Source organism: Taudactylus pleione, unplaced genomic scaffold (assembly GCF_031769625.1).
Source record: "Taudactylus pleione unplaced genomic scaffold, aTauple2 ptg000256l, whole genome shotgun sequence".
Taxonomy (NCBI): Eukaryota; Metazoa; Chordata; class Amphibia; order Anura; family Myobatrachidae; genus Taudactylus; species Taudactylus pleione.
The window spans coordinates 15,263,641-15,287,815 of NW_028284658.1; the positions used below are offsets into that span (position 1 = coordinate 15,263,641).

The 24,175-nt window shown below is 42.2% G+C and overlaps 1 protein-coding gene across 1 annotated transcript in view; it reads right to left on the reverse strand.

Moving 5' to 3' along the window:
• Nucleotides 1-5,786: 5,786 nt before the first annotated feature.
• LOC148514971 (fer-1-like protein 4) overlaps nucleotides 5,787-24,175 on the reverse strand; it is a 168,509-nt gene continuing 150,120 nt past the window's right edge. The window contains exons 41-45 of the mRNA XM_088480678.1: nucleotides 23,720-23,818; nucleotides 20,657-20,898; nucleotides 16,667-16,950; nucleotides 10,259-10,359; nucleotides 5,787-9,785 (exon numbers count right to left, since the gene is read on the reverse strand). Of these exons, the coding sequence (XP_088336804.1) occupies nucleotides 9,605-9,785; nucleotides 10,259-10,359; nucleotides 16,667-16,950; nucleotides 20,657-20,898; nucleotides 23,720-23,818 (907 nt within the window). The 3' untranslated portion in view covers nucleotides 5,787-9,604. The remainder of the gene's footprint in view (nucleotides 9,786-10,258; nucleotides 10,360-16,666; nucleotides 16,951-20,656; nucleotides 20,899-23,719; nucleotides 23,819-24,175) is intronic.

Here is a 24,175-nt window from a genome sequence, read left to right on the forward strand (position 1 = left end):
CTGCACCCATTTAACAATGTTGTGGCTAACTTACAGTGAAAGGATCTAGAAATGCAAGAACAATAAGAGTTATGGTAGACTTACCATTGATAACTCTTTTTCTTTGAGGTCCACAGGGATACCCTGGGGGTAATGTGGTTGGAGAGATCCAGGCATCAAACAGTTAAAGCTTTCAGCTCCCAGGATGCCTCGGGTCCTCCTCCATATATAACTCGCCCCCAGCCACAGGCCTTCAGTTTTCTAAAAAAAGCCTCAAGGCAGGAGAAGGAAAGAGGACATAAGAAGTACTCACACAAGATGAGGAAATCCGTGACCAAAAAAAAAAACCCAATGCAGCCAGGTGCATCAGGGTGGGTTCCCTGTGGACCTCAAAGAAAAAGTTATCACTGGTAAGTCTACCATAACTCTTATTTCCTTATTCAGGGTCCATAGGGATCCACAGGGATGTCCTAAAGCAGTTCTCCTAAGGGCAGAAAGGAGAGCTCCTCATCACCCAAAAGAAGCATCCTGAGAGGTAAAAGTATCAAAGGCGTAGAATTTAAGAAAAGTGTGGACAGAAGACCACGTGGCTGCCTTGCACAGCTGTTCAGCAGAGTCACCAAGACTAAATGCCCACGATGGCCCTACAGACCGAGTAGAATGTGCTGTCATCGTGTTTGGGACAGGGAGATCAGCCTGTGTATACACCTGACAGATAGTCATAGGTAACCATGCAGCCAGGGTCTGCTTGTTAGCTGGCCATCCTCATTTGTGAAAACCATATAATACAAAAAGAGCATCTGCTTTTCTAACAGAGTTTGTACGCTCCACATAGATATGGAGAGTATAAACTACATCCAGGGAGGCTTCACCTACAGAGAGGTCTGGAGCCTGAAAAGCTGGAACTACAATTTCTTCATTTACATGAAAACGGGACACTACCTTAGGAAGGTAACCCTCCCTTGTATGAAGAACAGCTCTATCCTGGTGAAAAATCAAAAATGGGGAGCGACAAGAGAGCACTGCCAAATCAGAGACTCTGCATGCAGAAGAGATACCGGGGAGAAATAATTTCTTCGCTGTCAACCATTTCAAGTCTACAGAGTCTAGAGGTTCAAATGGGGAAGCTTGTAGCTCCTTAAGAACCAAAGACAGATCCCACGGTGCTACCCGGGGGACAAAAGGAGGCTGAACTTGCAGAACTCCATGAAAAAAAAATTCTAACATCTGGTAGTAAAGCAATCTTTCTCTGGAACCAGGCTGACAATGCAGAAACCTGCACTCTCAAAGTGGCCGGGCGGAGACCACGGTCTAATCCAGCCTGGAGAAAAGTTAGTACCCGGGAAACCCTAAACACTTTAGGATCATACTTCCTGTGGGAACACCATTGACCAAAACAATGCCAAACCCTGTAATAGATGCGGGCAGAGGAAGGCTTTCGTGCTCTAAGCATCGTTTGAATCACAGAGCTGGAGAAACCTTTGGCTTTTAAGATGGAAGATTCAAGAGTCACGCCATCATAGCGAGACGAGGTAAGTGCGGATGTCGGCAGGGACCCTGCGTTAACAGATCCTATCAAAGAGGAAGAGGATACGGACTGTCTATGGATAGATTCTGTATGTCGGGTGAACCAATGAAGTCTGGGCCAAGCCGGAGCCACTAGTATTACTGTACCACCTTCCTGCTTGAATTTCCTGAGAACTCCTGGGAGGAGAGAAATCGAAGAAAGAAAATACACAGCTTGAATTCCCATTTTACTGCCAGTGCATCCACGAATGCTACTGATGGGTCCCTGGACATGGACCCGTACCTGGGGACCTTGTGGTTGTGACGTGATGCAATGAGGTCTATGTCTGGTAGACCCCATTTGTTCAACAACAGCTGAAACACTCCCGGGTGGAGAGACCACTCTCCGGCGTGTATGCCCTAACAACTTAGGAAATTTCCAATATGAATATTACCAAAATCACCAGAAGATGACGTTCTGCCCAAATCAGAATGTTTGTCACTTTCTTCATGGCTGCATGACTTCGCGTGCCTCACTTATGATTGAGATAGGCCACTGTAGTTGCGTTGTCGGACTGGATTTGGACCGGCCTGCCCTGGAGCAGGTCCTTTGCCACGATGAGTGCTCACAGCTCCAGAATGTTTATTGGCATATGACTTTCCTGATTTGTCCATCTTCCTTAAAAGGTGTGATGACCTGTCACTGCCCCCCATCCACAAAGACTGGCATCCACGGTGAGAAGAACCCAATTTGGAATCCAGAATAGGCACCCTTTGTCCAGATGATCCTTTTTCAGCCAACACAGGAGAGAGAGACAAACCTCTGGAGTGAGAAGGATCCTCTGGGACCTGATTAGATGATACTGTCCATTCCATCTGGAGAGAATCAATCTTTTCAGAGGCCTGGAATGGAACTGAGCATACTCCACCATGTCGAAGGTGGATACCATTGATCCCAGGACCTGCATTGCTGATAGAATGGATACCTTTAGCTTGCTTAGCATTTTATGCACTCGCAATGATAGGGTTGCAATCTTGTTCTCTGGTAGAAACATCCTTGGTGCCTGAGAATCCAGAAGTGCTCCCAGATGTACCTTCTGCTGTGTTGGAGAAAGAGAGGATTTCTTCCAATTGAACCAGCCGTGCTTTTGTAGGCAGGCTATGGTCAGTTGAAGATGGTGATAATTGTAGTTTGTGCCAATAACAGAATGTTATCCAGATATGGCAGTATTCTGATTCCCTGATGCCTGAGATAGGCCGTCATGACTGCCATTATCTTGGTAAATACCCAGGGGGCTGTTGATAGGCCAAAGGGCAGTGCCTGAAATTGGTAATGTTGTTGTGGGACAGAAAACTGCAGAAATTGTTGGTGGGATGGTGTAAGAGGAACATACAAATCCGCATCCTGAATGTCCAGGGAAACCATAAAATCCCCAGGCTCCATTGCCAAAATAATTGACAAGAGAGTTTCCATACGGAACATGGGTATATGGATAAATCTGTTGAGTGTTTTAAGATTTAGAATAGGGCAATGAGACCCATTCAGTTTCTGAACCAAAAATGAGTGGAATAATAACCCCTTCCTTGTTGCAACATAGGAACCAAGATTATTACCCCCGACTGCAGCAGGGAGTGAATGGCCTCCTGAAGGGCCAATGCCTTGACCGTACCTTATGGAGGATCTGTGCAAAAAAACTTCTGGGGAGGATGCCTCCTGAAAGTGAGAGACCACTTCTTGGACCCAGGTATCTGTTGTTGTTTGATGCCAGATATCCATAAACTGAATAAGTCAGCCTCCCACCCTGGGATCCCCCAGGAGGAGGCCCACCCCATAAGGCAGAGGGTTTGTCGTCCGGCTTAGAAGCTGGATGTCTGGCCGGCCCAGACCTCTTAGTTTGTCACCTGGATGTCCTGCAAAAACTAGATGGTTTGGAGGAAGACTGTTCCTTTGCTCGCCATTGAGGACGAAAGGACTGAAAAGAAAACTGCCTGGATTTTATTGTACCTGTAGATGGCAGACCTGCAGTTTTAGAAGCTGCCAGAGTAGCTATTATCTTATCTAACTCTGCTCCAAAAATTATATTTTCATAGAAAGGTAAGGATTCCAGAGCCCTCTGTGATCCTGTATCAGCTTTCCAGGATCTTAACCAAAGGACCCTGCTCGCCACTACTGACGCTGCTGATGCTTTAGAAGCTAAAATTCCAGCATCTACTGCAGCTCCTCCCAAATAAGGGGCCGCTTCCCATATGTGGGGATCTACATCATCTGTTCTCTGATAGCAGTTGGTAGAGAGTGTATCAATCCCCCCATCCATTCTTCAACAGCTTTGGCTACCCAGTCTCCAGCCAAAGCTGGACAGGTTGCTCCCGATAATGAAAATATTGCCTTTAGACATGTTTCAATCTTCCTATCTGTCGAAACCTTAAGAGAAGATGCTGACGTAATAGGGAGCGTAGCATTTCTAAGTGCGTCACATGAGCATCCACAGTAGGAGGTACCTCCCACTTAGTACATTCAGAAGCTGGGAAAGGATACAACAATGTTACCCCATGCCTCTTCCATAAGCTCAGTGAGCTGCTTGGATTTAGGAGACTCCGCTTCGTCCACCTTCCGATGTTTAAACACTGGAGACTTCTTACTAGGGGCTGCTTCATCTTCCTGAATATTTAGGATTGATTTAACCACCCTCACCAAAGAAGGAACATCCACTCTGAATGTTGAGCAGACCGATAAAAAGATAACTTATGCTTAGGCGCCTTAGTAACTACCGGACTGCTTGCAACAGCTGACTGATCCATACTCTGACTTGAGTGGGCATAAGCATCCATCCAGGAAGGATGTATAGGAGGTGCAAACATAGCATGCTGTCGATACCCTATACAAGGAAGCAGTATGGGAATAGCCATACGATCCACAAACTGCTTCATAACCTGAAACAAGGAGTACACCCAAGATGGCTCTTGTACAGGGACTGGTATACTGGACTGGGGAGGTGGTTCTTTATAACAGACAGCACCCAAACCATCCTTTATAAAGTCCTGAGAGGACAAGCCCACCAAACAGGCTTTACATGAAACCAGCACAGGGGCCTCCCCTCCTTATTCACTTTACTTTTTGACATATCATTTTTAAAGGTAACAATGCAATATAATGTGACAACCTTCACAAATGACAAATAAATGTGAAGTATAAAGAAAACCCCCACACATCTGCAACAGACGGATGAGGAGAAAAACAGTGATAGTTCTAACAGTCACAGATACAATACATATGCAAATTTAGTTGCACTGGGCTCTGAATCAACTACTCAAAAACACAATGCTTGGAAGGATATAGAGCACTATATACCTGACCCATGGGAGATGTATACAGGGAGACTGACCCAAAACCTCCTGAGACCAACAGCTACAGCCACGCACCAATAGTGGACTGTGAGCATCTCATATACACGAGGCGGGTAGGAGGAGCGACCCAGACGCGCAAAAACCTTTGAAGGGACTGTGTCTGGGTCGGGGGAGGAGCTGCCAGGGGAGTGCCTACCTCCCCTAAGCTGCATCAACCGGCCAGATACACTGGCATTGTGGCAGCAGAAGTGTCTGCTGCCGATCCCCGGCGTCAGACGATAAGGACCCAGTGGTCTAGTGAGGACGCAGACGCTCCGGGCCATGACTGCAGCAGTTTCTGGTGCATCTCCTACGCCGGAAGCAAGGACTGCCACGTGCGATCCCTCGTAAGCCAGGAATCGCCTTACCTGACATCTCCGTATGTCCGGTTGCAGTCCGGGTCCCAGCATCACTGCTAGCAAGCACAGTCGAGACCCGCCACAATCACCAGCCCAGTTACTGATGTTGTGACCTGGAAAAGGTAGATGGAGTCGCAGTATATGCGTCTTGACACAGATGCTCAGTACTGCCAAACCAAAAACATAGAAAATAAAATAAAATGAAACATAATATAAAATTTTAGGACTGCCTGAGCAGTCCCGTGTTATAAAGGAAGGTGCGTCTGAATCCTGCCGTGCCAAACAATCAACTAAAGGCCTGTGGCTGGGGGCGGGGTATACATGGAGGAGGACCCAAGGCAGCCTGGGAGCTGAAAGCTTTAACTGTTTGGTGCCTGGATCTCTCCAACAACATTACCCCCATGGTATCCCTGTGGATCCCTATGGACCCTGAAGAAGAAATATTGGTATTTGCATATATACCTTATATATAAACTATACACAGAAAACATTAAATGAAGAACATTTACAACAGTTTATTTTATAAAAATGTAATTCATTTATTATAGTTATGCCATATGTTTATATATTATATTTATCCATACTATTTTAGATTACTCTCAAATATTAATCATATCTTTTTTTATCACATTTATTAAAACAGAATTCTAATAAAACATGTATCAACAAAACAGATATAAGAAAACTTTATATTTAATTTAGTATGTGTATACAATACATACAGTATGTAATAGTCACTTTTCCTCCTTACATTAATTTACTGGTGTTACTGACAAGATGATTTGACCCATCTTTGGCAGGTGTCCAGGAATGTAAATTTGAATAAATAGTGAGCCCCAGAAGGGTGAGGCAACACTGGAGGGCCCTTTCCCAAAATTAGCTATGCTGTGATCTGCCGTATATACCGTACATGCATTCTTCTTCTCCTCCTCAAAACTTGCTGAATTCACCGATTCCCTCAATGAATGAATATTCAGGCACATCAACATAGAGCTCATATAAACACTTTTCCTTAAAGATAATGGGCATCCACATAGGAAAAGTAATGCTTGCTCCAGATGTATCTGTGTGTACTATTTGTGTAGTCTGAAAGTGATATCTTTTTATTGGCCTGCTTACGACAATGTGCATAAAGCTCATTGTCGCTATCATGCAGTCACTTTACATTGGCATTCCAAACCATTCTGCCACTGCCCCCCCCCCCCGAAAAAAATAATAATATTCCATTATGCCTAACAATAACAATATAGTATTACATGTGATACTAAATAACACTTCTTTACACTGGACATGCCACATGGTGGAGGGGACGGCTGTACATTACTATACAATCCTGCGTATTATTATTGCTAGCTATATTACATCACATTACTGTTTTTCATCATTACTGCTTCTAGGCATTTAGGGTAATGGTATTGCACTTGTACTACTTCACCCTCAATATGCAAATCTAAAAAAGCTTGGAGGTTGTACTGGTGGGTGGGTAGGGCACAATGTCACTGTAACCTGTGGTAGCAGGAAGACTAGAAGTAATAGCTTCAGGATCTATGGTTTGGGAATGTGGTAAGAAAAGAGACATACATAAAATTATGTATTTTTCACTAAGATGACTTCATATAAACTTAAAAAAAATGTATAATAAGTGAATGTTCAGAATGACCAGAAACACAACTTTGTAAAGACACTATATATACTATATACAGATTACAGTAACTTTGAGGATTGCACGTTTCTATAATAAGAAACTTATCACACACATCGTGGCAGCAGGCAAAGTAAACTTTGATAAGCACCCAGCAAATGAAAAGAGAAAAAAAATGTTTCTACATTTTGCAAAACATACTTATGCATAACATACACATTTACTGCTAATTATTTGGATATAATTAAACTGTGCATATTGACGATTCTTTCACTTATCTGAAAATATCCTTGCACTTATAGTTACCTTAAAAAAAATCACATAAGACAATTGAAATGTCTTAGTTTGTGGTGAAAAAAATTGATGATTTGATTGTAAATTAAATGAGTTACAAGGATTGAACAACAGAGTGTAGTACCTGATCACAGACTGTAGATGGTGCTCATGTTGTACTTGTGAAGTTATTTTATTTTTAAACAGAGCTTCAGCCTACGTATTAAATTGCCCACTTCAGTTATATTACTTAATTTTGAGTGAGAGCTTTAAAAAAAGAATTGTTTAAATGGGGGAAAAAAAAGAAAAGACCCTAACCTAATTTCCTACACTAGATATTTTGCTCAAGAACATTTACTTCATTCAACAGTAAGGCAGCTATATAGTATATTTGTAAACAAAAGATTATACTAAAACACAGTCTAAACATTCTAACTATCAATAAATATTTCAATGCCATGTGTATGATGTTAAGACTATTTTCAGCAAGTGCATATTGCTTAAAATACAGACATGGTCATATGAAGGTGCATTTCTTATGAGGATTGTGCAATATCCCAAATAGACTCTTCTAGAATATTAGGCTCAGTCTGATTGAAGAACCTATTCGGAATCTGTAACCTATTTAGAGATGAATGCATTTTGCATTTTATAGTAGGGGAATCGGTATGAATTACCGCCGGACGGGAAGCCAGCGGCTGCATCACTTCGATTGGGATGCCGGCGTCGGTAAAATGACAGGCGTCTAGATTTAGACGCCTGTCATTTAACCCTTGCCGAGATAAAGCAGTCGGGAAGCCGGCTGTCGGGATTACGTCCAGGGGAGCCGAGAGAGGGGGGGGAGCGGGTACAGATTACCGGGGCGTGTGCTGAGCTGCAGTGGAGACTGCTGAGCAGCAGCCACAGCAGTCTCCTATGCCTGTGGGGGGAGCGATCACACTGATCGCGCCCCCCCTGGCTTTGAGCAGGGTTGAGGGGGCACAGAGCGCCCCCCTCCCCAGCGCACAGCGCCGCTTCGCGGCGCTGCATATCTTTGTTTTTTTTCCAGGAAGGGGGCGTGACCACGCCTCCCACGTTTAGGCCATGCCCCCTATTACCCGGGCCTGCCATGGCTCTCAGCGGGCCTGATTACATCCGCCGGCTTCCCGACTGCATACCATAGTAGGTTACTGGTTGGTAAGAAAATGCATGTTGCAAATCCAAATATCTAAACCGTACATGGGATGTAGTCAGGAAGTCGGCGGTCAAAATGCCGACCGCCGGCTTCCCGACAGTGAAAGCTCGGCATGGGACTAATGATAGGCGTCTAAATACCGACACCTGTCATTAGCCCTATGCCGAAATCCTGATACCCGGCATACCGAACGTAGGTAAGCTGGGCATCGGGAGCTCATAGCTGCAGGGGGGAGGGTTAGGTTTAGGGACTCCTGGGGGGACTTAGTGTTAGGCACCCCCACGGGAGGGTTAGGCTAGGGGAAGGGAGGGTTAGGGTCAGACAACACCAGGGGGGAGGTTAGGGTCAGACACCCCCCCGGGAGGGTTAGGGTGATGGGAGGGGGGTTAGGTTCAGACACCCCTGGGGGGAGGTTAGGCACTAAAGGGGGAGATTAGGGTTAGACCCCCCCCCCCCAGAAGGGTTAGGGTGAGGGGAGGGGGGGTTAGGTTCAGGCACTCCTGGGGGGAGGTTAGGCACTAGGTGGGGAGGTTTAGGGTTAGGCACCCCTAAGGGAGGGTTAGGGGGGGAGAGGGAAGGGTTAGGGTACATACTTAGCTTAGTTGGCATCGTTATCTGCCGGCCTTCCGGCGTTGGGATTTAATCCGCCGGTCTTAGTTCCGTTGGTAATATATACCGATTCCGTGTACATATACTGCAATTACTACATTATAGATAAACTCCACAGAATAACCTGTTCTAGGCTACATTCACTATATATATATATATATATATATATATATACACATATATATATAGCGCATATAACAGGCTGCTCAGAACTCAGTTAGGACATACTTGCCAATCAGAGAGACTCCCTGAAATAGTAGAGATCTCCCTGAAGAGTATAGCAATCTCCCTGTTTGCACATTACCCCATTATGTTGGAAAAAAAGAAATATGGTATATACACATTTTAACTGGATCATCAGTGCCATTTCCCTGCATTGGTTATTTAGGCACAATTATGTATCAATGTTTTCAACAACAAATAGATCTTACTGAGCAACAAGTGCTGCTTTGAGGCCCGTTTACATTTGAATGTAAGTCAACTTTATGATGCGCGGAACAGTAAACGTCCATTTTACCGCTGCGCTCATAGGTGTTGCTTTCACAATCTCCCTGAAATGCTTTTTCAAAAGTAGGCAAGTGTTAGGACAGCTTGACCACGTAAACACAGATAACATATTACATAGAACAGTATATACAGTACAGGTGTTGGTCTTATTGTCCATTAAATTAAAGATTACTACCCATTAATAATCTTCTGACTGATGTATCCAGGCATGGTGTACAGTATCAGGACGAGGAAAACGGTCAGAATAGCAATGATAAGCAGGGCAATGATGTACTTCTTATAGCGCTTCCAGATGAAGAAAATAAAGGTTTTCAGTGGGTTCACAAACCAGTTAAAGGAAGTTTTGGGGCGACTGTAAAATAATCACAAATATATATGTAGGTATTAAAAGCACTAAAATATCATAAACAGTGTAGATGCTGTTATAAAGTTATAGGAGCCATACAGAGACTTTGCACTTATATAATGCAATGTAATATAAACCATCAAATTCTTGCTGCAATTTCTTAGTACAGCTTAGAAAGTAAAATGAAAACGTCTGACTGTTTTCTTCAGTTGGCAGCACATAAAATCACTTTATTAAATATGCCCCTTTAAATTTAGTATATGTCATACAATAAACATAGCAATGGGAGGACGTCAGGACTGCCTTCATTGTATGTTGCTAATGTGTGTGCGAAATGTTTTACTACATTGCTCTAAATATCTGGAAATCCCCTAAATGCAACATAGACTTGTCATATTACAAATCAGTATAATTTTTTTATATTGAGACAGTCACTGGCACATGAGTTTCGACTTATGACACAAATTTTAATTACATACTTTGGTTTATCCAGAGGTTCTGGTTCCTTGCGTCCCAGCCCCACCGGGCTCTTCTCTGCCTCTTCTACTGTCAAAAGCTGGAATTCTGCTTCAACTTTTCCCTATAATCGAACATTAACATCAAAATAAAGATTAATATTAAAACCAGTAAACATATAAGGTCACTAGCAGTAAATGTACTAAGTGGTTCAGATGCTGGATTTAAAAGGCAATAATATTAATAGAAAACCAGGCATGTTCTGTATTTAATATGATCAATCAACAGCCACGCAGGTAATTGCCAATCAGTGGCTGTTTACTCTAGAGCGGTCTCTGATTGGTTGGCGGCCTGGCAAATGATAGAAACCACCCAGTCTCTGTCATTTACCAGGGAAGAGATGTATGTGTTTCACGCTACTATTTTTTTTTTTTTTGCCATGGCCAGGAACGACTGTGCCAGTAGGTAGGGGAGTATTTCTTTTTTTAGGAAAACCCTTGGCTCACTACTGGACAAGGGGACCGATCACCAGGAAAAAGGTGAGTATGTAATAAAATGTTATTATTTACGGTGTGTGTGTACCGTGTTCTTTTTTTTACTTTTTTTTAACAGTGGGGGCATGGGTGCCAGCAGCCTGCTGGCACTTGTAGTTCCACAAGTGCCAAAGGGCAGGGACTTCCGGTGGGCGGGGCATCTAGTATGGCCGCATTTTAGACAAGCTCCTGTAAGAGACTCCCGATATCTATCCCCAATTGTTCTTTAAGTGCGCTTTTTTCTGCACACTTTTCATATTGGTGCATAGCTCTGGAGACGAGGAGTCTTTTGCTATATTACTTATATTGGTGAATCAACTTAATCACCGGAGTCCGGTCATCAATTTTGGTGGCCTACATGAACGCCTAACTTTTGGCGCGAAAACTGGCGTGGGTGCCTGCGCCTATCCTCCCTACACCAGTCGAGGTGATGGACCGTGCCTGCATCTGAGTCACTAACTTGGCTGTGGAGAGGACTTACCTTTCGTGGAGTTCCCCAGGAAACCTGCTGGGACCATCACCTGTGTGCAGCAATCAGAGCTGTGGTCTGCTGTCAGATGGCTGTGAAGCTCCCTGAAGTCATATCCTGAGTTGTGTTCCCCGTCGGTGACAAGTCTGTGTCCGGCAATTCCCTTTACTGTGACATTTGTGGAGTCTCCGGTGGATAGCTCCTACAGTCAGCTTCAGACCTTCCAGAGCTTGATCCAGCAGGGGAGCTTGGTGGTTATCCTCTTCCCTACAATCCATCTCAGCGGCTGCCACCGGTCCTTGGCTTTGACTGTGGCCCTGAGCTCTATCTGTTCTGAAGATCGCGTCTGGGGAGATTATTCAACCCTCCTGCTACAAATACTGGACCCTTGGATATAGTCTACCTGACATTCCCTGGGGGGCTGCTGTGGCTGGGGAGCCGGCTCCGCTGAGATCCCTGCATACATTGATTGACCTGTTGTGGCTGATAGCATTGATCCACTCCACGAGGATCATTACAGCAGTTGCCGACCATCTCTTCCCCGGTATTAACTTTGTTTGTCATACCCTGCTTCTACTAAAATCTCTTTTGTGATTTACATTTCTACTCTGCTCCTTTCCCTCCCGATGTGTTATCTTTACCCTCCCAGACCACCTTCCCGTCCCTAGTCATAGCCTCTCTCTTTTATCTATCTCCTTACCTGATTTTTGCTCTTCTGGAAGCCCTCCTTGGATCTCCGTGAAAAAGGAATTCAGCATGTTTGGGGTGTGAACATAGACTCTAATTGACTGCTCACTGATATTTGGAGTTTCCTAATTGCCCATTGACACATCATCCCTTATTGAGGTGTTATTCAGAATAAGTTTTTCTTTAACCCTCGATTCAGAAAACCTATTGTCAGTTCTGCACTGTTTGTATTGCTCAATGTGACTATAACCACTGATTTGTGTGATTACTGTAAAAGAGTGTGCTATTTAGTGGTCACTTAACCTATTATTTGCAGCCATATGGCCATAGTAATACATAGTAAATCTGTCCGTGAATTGTAATGTAGTGACTTTTTTTTTTTTTTTGAGTGTAATTCTGCTGCTATCTAGTGGCGAAAAAGGAAATTTCAATTATTCAGACACTTGCTATACAGTAGCCTTTTCTTGTTGGAACTGGGTTACTATCAGGTTATTTTCATTACATCCATTGTACTGTTTTATGCATATAGACAGAATGTAATGGAGCTCTAATATGTACTTTTTCTGAATACATTTACTCTACTCATTGTTTCAGGAGATTTTGCATTTACTCTGAGAATTCTATATCAAAGTATTACACCTAATAGTGTTTTTTTTTTATAAGTCTTTACCTGTCCAGCTTGATTTGTTGTTTACCAATATGTCACTGTTTGATACTACATTAATGGCTAAGGTACTGGCGACAGAATTGCTTAAGATATTACTGCCTGAACTAGATAAACGATTTGATCGATTAACGTCCACTTTTGACCGGGTTCTGACCCCGTCATCTGACCATCTACCTGCTATGATATACAGGAACAGGAGGTTGATGATTCCAAGATTTTGTTTGTTCATCAACATGACCCAGAACTGGCATTTGCTAATTTTGCAGATGAAGATACTGACAAAGGCACTGAACCCAATAATCTACAGTCATCGCTTACTGCTCACCTTGTTACTACAGTGCTTGTGGAGGCATCCACTTGTGAGCTGGGGCAAATTTTGTATAACCCACTCTTCTCAGCATTAACCCAAATCTCAGCACTTGATTGGGAGTCTAAAACATTGCAGGAGAACAAAGCCCGTTTGTTGCTCAATGGGGATGTGAGGGGATATGGTAGTATTGGCCTTGTCCAAGCCCAATTCTTGAAATTACCAGCTAACAGCGCGAATATACTTCTACACGAACAATGGTACCTAATTATTGCAGAACACACTGTTTTGATGCTCAGTCTTTTTGACTTCCTAAGCCTCCCACTGTATATTTCATTATTGTTTCTGAACACCGTTGGCTTTGTGACATGAATAATTGTGTAAACAAATTGTTTATCGGTCTACCAGTGAACGACCTCGGCACCATTTCTCCAATGATCCTATGATCCTAATACATTGCTCTGTGCTCCATAGCTTATTTCGATTTGTATTTGTCATTTAAGCAGGATGGTCCTGTCGGGCGCTTAATATTTTGTTATGTGAATTGCTCTTTCCCCTCCACCACCCCCCCATTTTTTTTTATTTTTTATTATTATTTATTTATTTGTTTTGGTACTGCTATTTTTACGCAAAGGATCTGCATATTCCTCAAATGGAGAGCATTTATCATTTAAGCTTTGACAGCTTAGGCAATCACAGCGGACCTAGGCCTCTAATCGTGTGCTACTTGGAGAGTTTAGCTGACTGCAGATATTTAGAGGCCCCCCGTGGAAACCAGTTCCTCATTGTATACTCTTATAAAACCTTGATATTGTTCGATTTCTCTCACACACGGACAGCATTTAACTTTTCCCCTTTGTGCTGTCACAAATAGATTGATATTTCATACGCTACATTGCCTATTTCATACTGGACCTAAATTTACGACTAAGGCAATTGACTACTACCATTATATTATTGGCTTTGATACACATCTGTTTGTTTTCTTCCCTTAATTATTTTCAGTTATAGCCTATCGTCCCTATATGGCCTATTGGAATACAGAATTTTTATGTTGAGAGATTTTCATTATACATATTTAAAAAAAAAAAAAATTTCACTGTGAGTTTATTTATTTTTATTTTTCTCCCCGTATTGAGATTCCAAAATTTGTTTTATTTTACCCTCTATCTCATCAGCAGATACTTAAGTTGGATGCAGTTAATTTTGTATTTTATTTGTAATGTTTGTTCAAGATGTGCCTGACTCTCTCTGGTCCTTCAACCAGAGACAGTTATGTTTATTTGGATTAGGAAAATAAGAAAAGTGGTTGAGGCATAGGCATTTTGCTGCATTTTAGGTAATACTATGTCTGATAATTGTGAAACACATATGTAAAACAAATAATAATTTTTTTTTTTTTTTTCTATCACTCACATATGTATTACATTTTTCTCACTTTGGTTACTGGACAGATTATTATTTATTTATTTATTTTTTATCTCGTCATTCTTTGTATTTCTGTCCAATTTTTGATATGTACATGATTTTATATTTGTAGCGATATGTCATGCTTCAATAAAAAGATATTTAAAAAAAAAAAAAGTGCCAAAGGGCAGGCACACTTCCACCTGTAGTCCCACTGTAAAAAAACAATAGTAGCCATCTATTATTCACACTATTACTCCTGCACCCACCGGCCAGGGGTGCAGGGAAGAGCCCCGGGATTCAGCCTAGGCCTGGGGTACTTAGGAAAGAGGGTACCCCTTTATTGGGGGTGTCCCCACCTCCCCTGTGATCTCTGGCCTGACCAGCTTGGGGTGTTAATGCTTTGGCCGGGGTGACCCAGTAAAAGGGCTCCCTGGCTGTGACATTACACCCATTCTAGTTTGAGTCCAGTGCTGGTTTTAAAAATATGGTGACCGCCACGCCATTTTTTCCCCATATTTTTAAAACCAGGACTGGCTCACAGAGCCCAGTGCTGGTTCATAAAATATGGGGGACCCCTACACGTTTGTCTGTGGTATTTTTCGAACAAGGACTGTCTCAGGAGCCATGGGCTGGTTATGCTTTGGGGGGGACCCCACATCATTTAAAAAAAAAATGACCCCTTTTTTTTTTCTTTAATACACACAAGCAGCCTGCACGTATTTCACTGATATGTGCAGGCTGCTTGTTCGTGAGTGTTAGGCTAGGGAAACATGGGGATGAAACACGGGTAGGAACGATCACAAACACCATCGGAAAACACGATCCTGTCAAACACGGGAGCTTAGTAAATTTCCGAATTTCTTTAAGAAAAAAACACCCTGCATCTGATTGTTCCTGCCCGTGTTTAATCACAGACAAACTTGGGCAAAACATGATTTTACATTTACCTCTAATAGGGGAATTCAATATGGAGCGAAAACTCAGTTTTTGCGTTAATATCGCACCTATGACATCATTATCGCAGGTTTTAGTTTTACACAGTATTCAATTTCAAAGACTTTTCGCAGGTTCGAAAAGTCTTTGAAAAAAAACGGGGATAACTTTTCACCACTGAATAGGTGGCGAAAAAAAGTGCAGAATTGGGGTTTAGGGGTGCAGGCTTAAAAAAAATAGCCTGCCCCCCTGGGAATGACATTTTAAAAATAACTGTCACAAAAAAAAATAGGGACACCCCAAAAAATGAATTTAAAAATTGGGGTGAAAAAAAAAAAATGGGAAGTTTACGTTTCATACTGAATACCCCTCTAAGTGTCATTATTAATTACTAGCTAGGATACCTGGCATTACCCAGGTTGAAGACTGGACCCTGAAATATACCTGCAGCCTTAATTTCTTTACATTGTCCTCGCCTTTAACCCGGATAACTATGCAGATTAGGAGTACATGACAGTGCAGGCAGGCATATTCTCATACCGTTTGGAATGGGGTATATCAGGAACAGCATGATTTACAGAACAGAAATCATTATAGCTTTCAAAACCACTTGAGTTTCAGAAATCACTGCAAACAGAGGGGGTGATTCAGCTGCAGACGGATATTCTATCGCAGCTGATAACATGTTAGAACAGAACAGAGAGACCTGGAGACTGGAAGTAATCTGTAGCTTCAGAAACAACAGGGACAACTACACTTATCTTTGTTCTAAGTTTACACTGTTCACAAAATGTTTTCCTTGCCTATGTTTTACAGTGTCCTCTTCCCTGGAATTTACCCTATTCTTAAAATACTCACCTCCTAATTCTCACCTCCTAAACTTTGCTGAAACCCTTCACCTTTTTTAATCCCAACTGAAGTTTGAAAGAGAGTGTGTTTGGTGCTTAAGAGGAAGGCAAATTGTTGGTTGTAATTTGAACAGAGATGTCATCGGGTGTGGGGACACCCACTGCGGCACCTCCGAACCTGTTGCATGCCACGAAGCTACGCCTCCTGGTCTGTCCCATTTTCAAGGGCATGAACCGTGTGTCAGGATGCCCCCAGCCTTTCCAGGCACATGGGGGTTTGGAATGGATGAGTCACCCAACACCACTGCCCTTTGCTTGGTGACACCATCCAAGGGGGTGAAATCTGCCCCTCATTTCATCAAATGCAAAAGTTGGAGCTACAGAGCTCTGCAGCAATTGAGACATAGAAAGTAGAGCAGTGATCAGCAATTACCTAAAAGGGTAAGTACATTCCTTTTAAATATGTTTCATAGCATCCATTAACTTACAACTACATGTATTGGTTGAAACTCTACAACAGTATTGCAATGCAAACAAAACAAACACTTACTCCTCTGTTTGTTGTCACTTAGCTTACCGCCAGGATGTAGGTGTTTCCACTTGAATCACTGAATTGCACATCATCAATTTTCACATTCCTCTTCTTTTTCTTCTTTTTCTTTTTCTTATCCTCAGCCTCCCGTTCCTCCCTCTCTATATCTTCCTCACTCTTGAGTTTGATGAAGGGCCACCACCCTTTCATGCGTTTGTTTCTGAAGATAGAAAAGCGCGGAGTGGCTCTGTCTTTGGCCAGTTTGATGGTGCTCTGTTGGGAAGTTTTTGCTCCCCGCACCATGTCATTTAATTTCAGTTCAATAGATCCTTAAATAGAAAAGTGGGTTATGACATCTTTATTAATTGTCTCTCTCTTTTTTTTTTTTTTAATTCAAGCTAGCTATGCATACATTATTATAGGATTCACTAGACCCCGAGTCAGACCATTCTTTTATTTAATCCTGTAGATATGTACAGGTTATGCACATAAAACTAGATGAGTAGCAGTAGTGTACCTGTGATGTCTAAGTGAATATTTTGTTATTTTTTGTACATACTAAAAAGCAGCTTCTTCAAAAGTTTACCAACAATATGGGTGTACTATTATAGGAAAAATAATAACAGAAAACATGTCTGCCTTATTGAAGTTTATCTGTGAGTTTGATTAAGTTCACATTGAGTATAGATTTATATAATCATCTCTTTTAGTTGTTGTAATGCTTTGTCTTGACTTCTTTAGGTTACCAAAATATTTCTGAAAAGTCAGGCTTTCATTTATTCACTAGGGTAATCATTAAAAGGATAAGTCTTAATGGACTTTTTATTTTAGTGTTAAATGTACAAACTAGGAGCCTCATTCAATGATGTAAGCAAACCTAATGGTTTGCGTACATCTCGGATGTTAGAAGAACAGCGCATGTGCAGGATCTGTACTGCATCTGTCTTCTACTGCAAGATCTCTCGCAGTTCCCCAAAACCGCAGCCTGATTGACTGACAGGCTATAGCAGGGCAGTGGGTGGAGCCGGTCTGCGTCACCCTAAATAGGGAGGTGTCGGTCCACTTTTTTAGGGAGTGCCGAGGCCAGGGCCTGCATCTTCCGATGCAAACTTGCTAACCCTGGCTGAGCATTCTGAGCAAGCTGGTTGCGATGGTGATCTGATGCTGCATCTTTTTCCTAAAGACACCTCCTGCTGCTTTACCACATGTTAGCATTGCTGCTGTATCCAAAGACACAGTATCAATGCTAACTGCATCCATCATGCCCTAGATCCACATTATCTATATTGCCAATACAACCAATATCCTATATCTAACCACTGGCTAGATACATTTTCTAGAAAATGTGCAACACTCAGGGGGAAATGTAATAGAGTGCGACTTTTTCAAAGATGCGAGTTTGCACTCGCTGAATGTAATAGAGTGCAAGAAGGTGTAAATTTGCATGAAACTCACATCATGCGTTTTCAGCCCTTACAAATTGAGATGTTTCAGCCCTTACAAATGTTTCAGCCCTTACAAATCGGATTGAGATGTTTTCTTATTTCAAACATACAACTCATACAATGTAATAGGGTGTGAGTTTTGTTAAAAAAAAATATTTGTAAAATAATAGACCTGATTCCGTCTATCGAGTTTAGCCTGAGCAGAAGCGTGTATAGCAGAAGCCTGCACAGATCAGTGAGATCTGTGTAAGCTTCTGTGTGTAAAAATGTAATCAAAGTGTTAAAATAAACATAAAAAATGACGTGAGGTCCTCCCCCCAAAAAACATAACCAGCACCAGGCTGTGTGAGCTGCTCCTGGTTGTGTAAATACATGGGACAAAATGAGGAGGGGGTCCACCGTATTATCCACAAACAGCACTGAGCTCTTACTAGCAGAGGTGTCCCTCGGCCAAAGCATTCATCATTCCACACTAGTCAGTCCAGGCCGGGGATTCTTGGGGAGATGGGGACCCCAAATAAAGGGGTCCTCCCTCTCCAGGGTACTGAAGGCTGGGGCTGAAGCCCGGGGCTATCCACTATATCCCAGGCCAGTAGATGCAAGGTTGATTGTATAAAAAAATAGATATAAACTAATATTGTCTTTTACAGGAGGACTAGAGGTCCCAGCATGCTCCCCCCACATGTGGGGCATTAAGGCCTTGCTGGTACCACTAGTCCTCCTGCCAAATAAATAATATGACAAGAGACACACACTGTAGGTTGTATTATTTTATTAAACATACACTCACTCATTCACACTACACACTTACCTTGTTCCTTGAGCTGGTCTGTCCCCTTATCCAGTAGAATCCACGATCGCTGTAATAAGTAAACCCATACTCACCCACCCCTTGGTTCAGGTTCTCTTTGGTCCATGTATGCATCTACAGTCTTGGTAAAATAAAAAAATGGATACGCAGAGCCTACGGACACAGTGACAGGTCAGCCGTGACATTTCCCATAGAAATGTATGGGCTCACCATTCATTGGCTGAGAGAGCGAGCCCCCGGCTCTCTCAGCCAATAAACGTTTCCCACATAGACTTCAATGGTGGGAATAACCTTGCGGTTCCCACCATTGAATCTATGGGGGAAGCGTTTATTGGCTGACTAGTGTGGGGTGCTGCCTGGCCTGGGCTGACTAGTGTGGGATGCTGAATATTTTGCCTGGGGGACCCCGTGAAGCCCGTCTCTCAGGTGCGGCATAACACCCTAGCTAGATGGAGCCCGGTGCTGGTTGTGGATAATACGGGGGACACCTACTAATTTTGTCCCCCATATTTCCACAACCAGGACTGGCTCACTGATTAAAATAAAGGGGACCCCTACGTCTTCTTTCCCCCCCCCCCCCCCCCGTATGTTCACAATCAGGCCCGTGCTGGTTGTGCTTTTGGGCAAGTGGGGGGCCCACGTAATTATTTTTTTTTATAACACTTTCAGCACTTTAACACACAGATACCTGCACGGATCTCACTGATCTGTGCAGTTTCTGATAAACTAGCACCTTGTAATGAAACTCGCATTACAAGTTGCAAGTTTTTTACACAAAAAAACTTGCATGGACTCGCATCTCTGACATACTCGCACCCTGCAACTCTCACTCTATTACATAGTGCGACTCTAAGTACAGACCCTTGTCAGACTCACTGCAAACTGTTGCAAGTCCATAGTCGCACATAAACTTGGACTCTATTACATTTCCCTCTCGGTCTAAATAGCACTCGCACTGCACTATCACAAACCCAATGAATTTGAATAGGGCACTGAAAAAAAGATCAAACTGCTGACATGGGTTGGAGATGTGGCAGCTGGTTCCATACCTAGGGCATGATTCAGATATGTACAGTAATGCAATCACAGCTGCACGTCGCAGATGCTGGGTAACGTATTGAGACGCCCACCGTGGCCATTGCAAATCCAAGCAACTGTGCACACATACGCAGCTGTCGATGCAGATCATTTGATAATTGCCCATCTGAGTAGACCTATGATCACACAGCATGGCCTCCTAAACTGAGACATCATAACCACTTTAACTGCATACAAGATTGCAGTTGTAGGCTGAGTCACATCCCTAAAATGGTCCCTGAATGTCAATCACTTTACAAAGAAATCCTCACTGAGTGGCATTGCTAAGGTACCTTGGCAAGTGCGCAGTGCGACCATCACGCAGGCGCAGTCAGCTGATAATTACTCAACTGTGTAAATATGCATGCACACCTGAATCAGGCCCTTAATCCCCTGTGTTAAAACAAATGCTACAGTTGGATGCACTGTGCTAGAATAGATGATATATTTGCAAAATGTACAATTCTGGGTCTATTTTGCACTTAATTAAAAAAAAAGAAAAAAAAAAAGAAGCTCACAATGGGTGGATATTTACTTTAGGAGTTGGGCTTAATATATCTAATTTCTGTGACAATAACCAGCAGAGTTCCCTCCTCATTTGGGCAAGTGTGCATTTCTTAATATGTTATCAAATAATAAGAGCAATCCAAAAAGATTTGTAAGTAAATTACTGTGATAAAAGAAATAGCTGTAGTTACATACCCAAGAAGTCATTGGCAGATATACGATCGTAGTCCCAGACTTGGAGGGCAAGTACAGCAGGCTCCCGGAATTCTGACTCTTCCAAGGAGAAGAAAGATTCTTTTTTCTTATAAGTGATCTCTTTTTCTGTTGGCAGATAATCAAACCGGAACACGAACCTCCAGTTGAAATTTCCTTCCCCAGTGAGGGAGTTAAAATGTACATCGGTTTCCTGTTTGTCACCATCTAAGCCTCTTAGCCACCTACAAAAGTGATGTCTTTACTAGCATCAACTTTTTAGAAGCATTAAATTTTCATCTGCAACTCCAACTAGCACATAACTTGACGTACAATTAAAAGATAAAACTTTCTGTCCAATACGCTTAATGCCAAGACATATAGATGTCAGATGATGATTAGGTGGTGATCCCATGGCTCATATTTAAACTCTAAGATCAGAAAAACTATTAATATAAAGACTAAGGAAATGCTAAAATGGTCAATTGCAAACTCCCACAAAATGTGCATATTCGGAGAGGAGTGGTTGAGATGGGGTGTAAGTATCTTGTGATAAGAATTTAAGGAGCAGCTGTGTGAATGAGGTTGAGCAGCTTTAAAGTAAACTCTGGAGGAAATCAGGATCCACAGAGAGGTGCAGCAGAAGAGGATCTGCAGGAGAGGATGCAAAGTCTGCCAGTAGCATTCTGAAAGGACTGTAGAGAGGAAAGAGTCTCCTCCATGGCTTCTCCCAATTGACCACATCTCCCAGTAATCCCAATAGCCAATCCTTCAACCCTTCTATGAAATATCTCCAGCTTCTCAAATTCTGTTTCCCCCCTCTCCCTGACCACAATCTCCTCTCTCCACACCCCATGGGGTAAATTTACTAAGATTCATGTTTGAAGTCGATTTGTATCCACAGGACATCGCCGGAATGTTTTATGCTGGGTGTGAATTCACAGATAGACAGTAAAACGGTCGACAGTGTCTAGATACACACCAGATGTTAGACAGCTAATAGGTTGACTGGGACAAAAGGTTGACAGGGACAAAAGGTCGACATACTAAATGTCGACATGTAAGAAGGTCAACAGGTACAAATGGTTGACAGGGTCAAAAGGTTGACATGAAAATGGTTGCCGCAAATATAATCGACACATTTTTTTGTTTTTGTTTGCCCTAATCTTCACCCCTCTCCTTGGTGCCTAATCCTAACCCTCCATCCTGGTGCCTAATCCTAACCGACCCTTCTAGAGCCTAACCCTAACCCTCCCTCCTGGTGCCTAACCCTAACCGTCGGGGTAGGTGCCTGACCCTAACCGTTCCTTCTAGTGCTTAACCCTAACCCTCCAGTAACTGCCTAACCCTCCCTCCTGGTGCCTAACCCTAATCGTCGGGGTAAGTACCTAACCCTAACAGTCGGGTTTAGTGCCTAACCCTAACCCTTACCTTTTGATAAAGCTGTGGCTCTACACAGTGAAACGCGTTAAGGGACTGGCACTTATCTTACTTCCACAAACCCAAAACAGCGGGAGCCATTAATTGTCCAGTTCATTACCAACCTATGGAAGATTGGCGCTGCAAGATCACTATACCTCATATCACTTACATCATCAACCAACTGGATTTGGGATACATATTGTGATGTTCAAGGAGATGTTCCCACATGTCGCTAGCTGATTGAACTGGAATTGTAAAGAAATACGCTAACTGGATTTGAGATACAGGCTGTGACGACAGGAGAGGCAATTCCTTACGCCGACAGCTGACTGAACCCGATTCACGAGAATTACGGTAAAAAGAGATATCTCTATACCCAATGTTTATATTTGAGGTACTTTGGATTTTTAAATCTTGCTAGCATTGCCTAAGGATTACCAATATTCACACTGGTGTGGTTTAAAACTATGACATGCTGATTTAAGCCTAACATCAAGAGTATTCCACAAGGACACATATTCAAGGCTCCCTAATCCATATATTTATGATTTTGTTTCTTAAGTGGAATTAAGTGACATTTACATCATTTTAAAAAATTTTCATTTATTTATTTTTTATTGAATGGTATTTTATTGTTTTTATTCATTCATTGTGTGTGTTGCTAAATATCTACATGGAATAAACTTGAATAATTGTACCCTGCTTAGCAGAGCGCAGTATATATCTATTCTTGTTTCATAACCCTCCGGTAAGTGCCTAATCCTAACCTTAAACCTAACCATTAAAAAAATAAATAAATCATGTGTCAATAATTTTTGCTTCGACCTTTTGACCAGTCGACATTTTTACATGTTGACCTTTTGTCCCTGTCGACCTTTTGTCCCGGTCAACTTATTGATTAAAATCTGGTGTCTATCTAGACATTGTTGACCTTTTTACTGTCAATATATAGTCCGGAACCCTTTTATGCTATAATATATTTGTTAGTATGCTTAATTGTAGTCATGCTTTTGTTTATGCTTATTGTTTCATGTATGTTCTATATGCATGATAATTGTCCAATGCTATGAAAGTAGTGGCGCCTATAAATGATAATGACTAAAAGTACAGTATAAGGTTTGGTGTCCACCATTGCTGAGCCATCTGAAAAACCAGGTTCTCTTGCAGAGATAAAAATGCAGTACACACATTCAGAAAACTAGAAACACCAAATAGCTATGAATATGGCAACCATAAAGACTTGACTGCGTCTGTATTTATGTATCCACTGCTCAACCCAATTCACTCCCCTGTTTTCTGTACCATACCCTACATAAATTCAATAAAATGTTTTTAAGAAACAAACTGGGGAAAACAAACAAACTGGGAAAGCCTTCCTAAATGCTCCTTCTTCATTGCCACAAGCTTAAAATAACATATTCTTTCCACTTGGGCGCAAAACTAGGCACATTCATGCACCTAGCGCGCACTTATGAATGCATCTCTAGACTCACCACCCAGATTACAGCCTCATATCAGCTCACATATTCCTCTGAATTTCTGTAAAATCAGTCATCTGTGCAGAGGTAAGTGCATTACAATGGAACATTTGCGTTATGAATTTTTTTTGGCAAGGTCATACAGTATATAAGTCTTGATACATACGCTTTGACATAGATATCACTTGATGGTTCTCCAGTAAATGGGTTGACATCATCCAGAATGACATCATCAGTATTCCATATGATGACACGTAACTCGTAACTACATAGGAGACAAGGAATAATGTGACAGATAACTAAATCACAGACATAATATATATTTTATGTGGGTATCACAAGCTCAAGAAAAATACTACTAGTCTACACAAGTGTGGTATAAATTGTCAACACCAGAATATAAACATGGTCACTGCACAACAATGAAAATGTTTCCAATGTGAAAATAGTTACTTCTAATTGATTTCAGCAAGCAAAGAATAAATATGACATTTAAAACTCTCAGTTACTGTAGCTCTGAGTTCCGAGATATAGCCCATTTATGATGATGTAGGGGTATTCCTAGTGAAGTGGGCAGAATGGAGAGAATCTTACCAGCAATCTACGTTCCATGCAGAGGGGG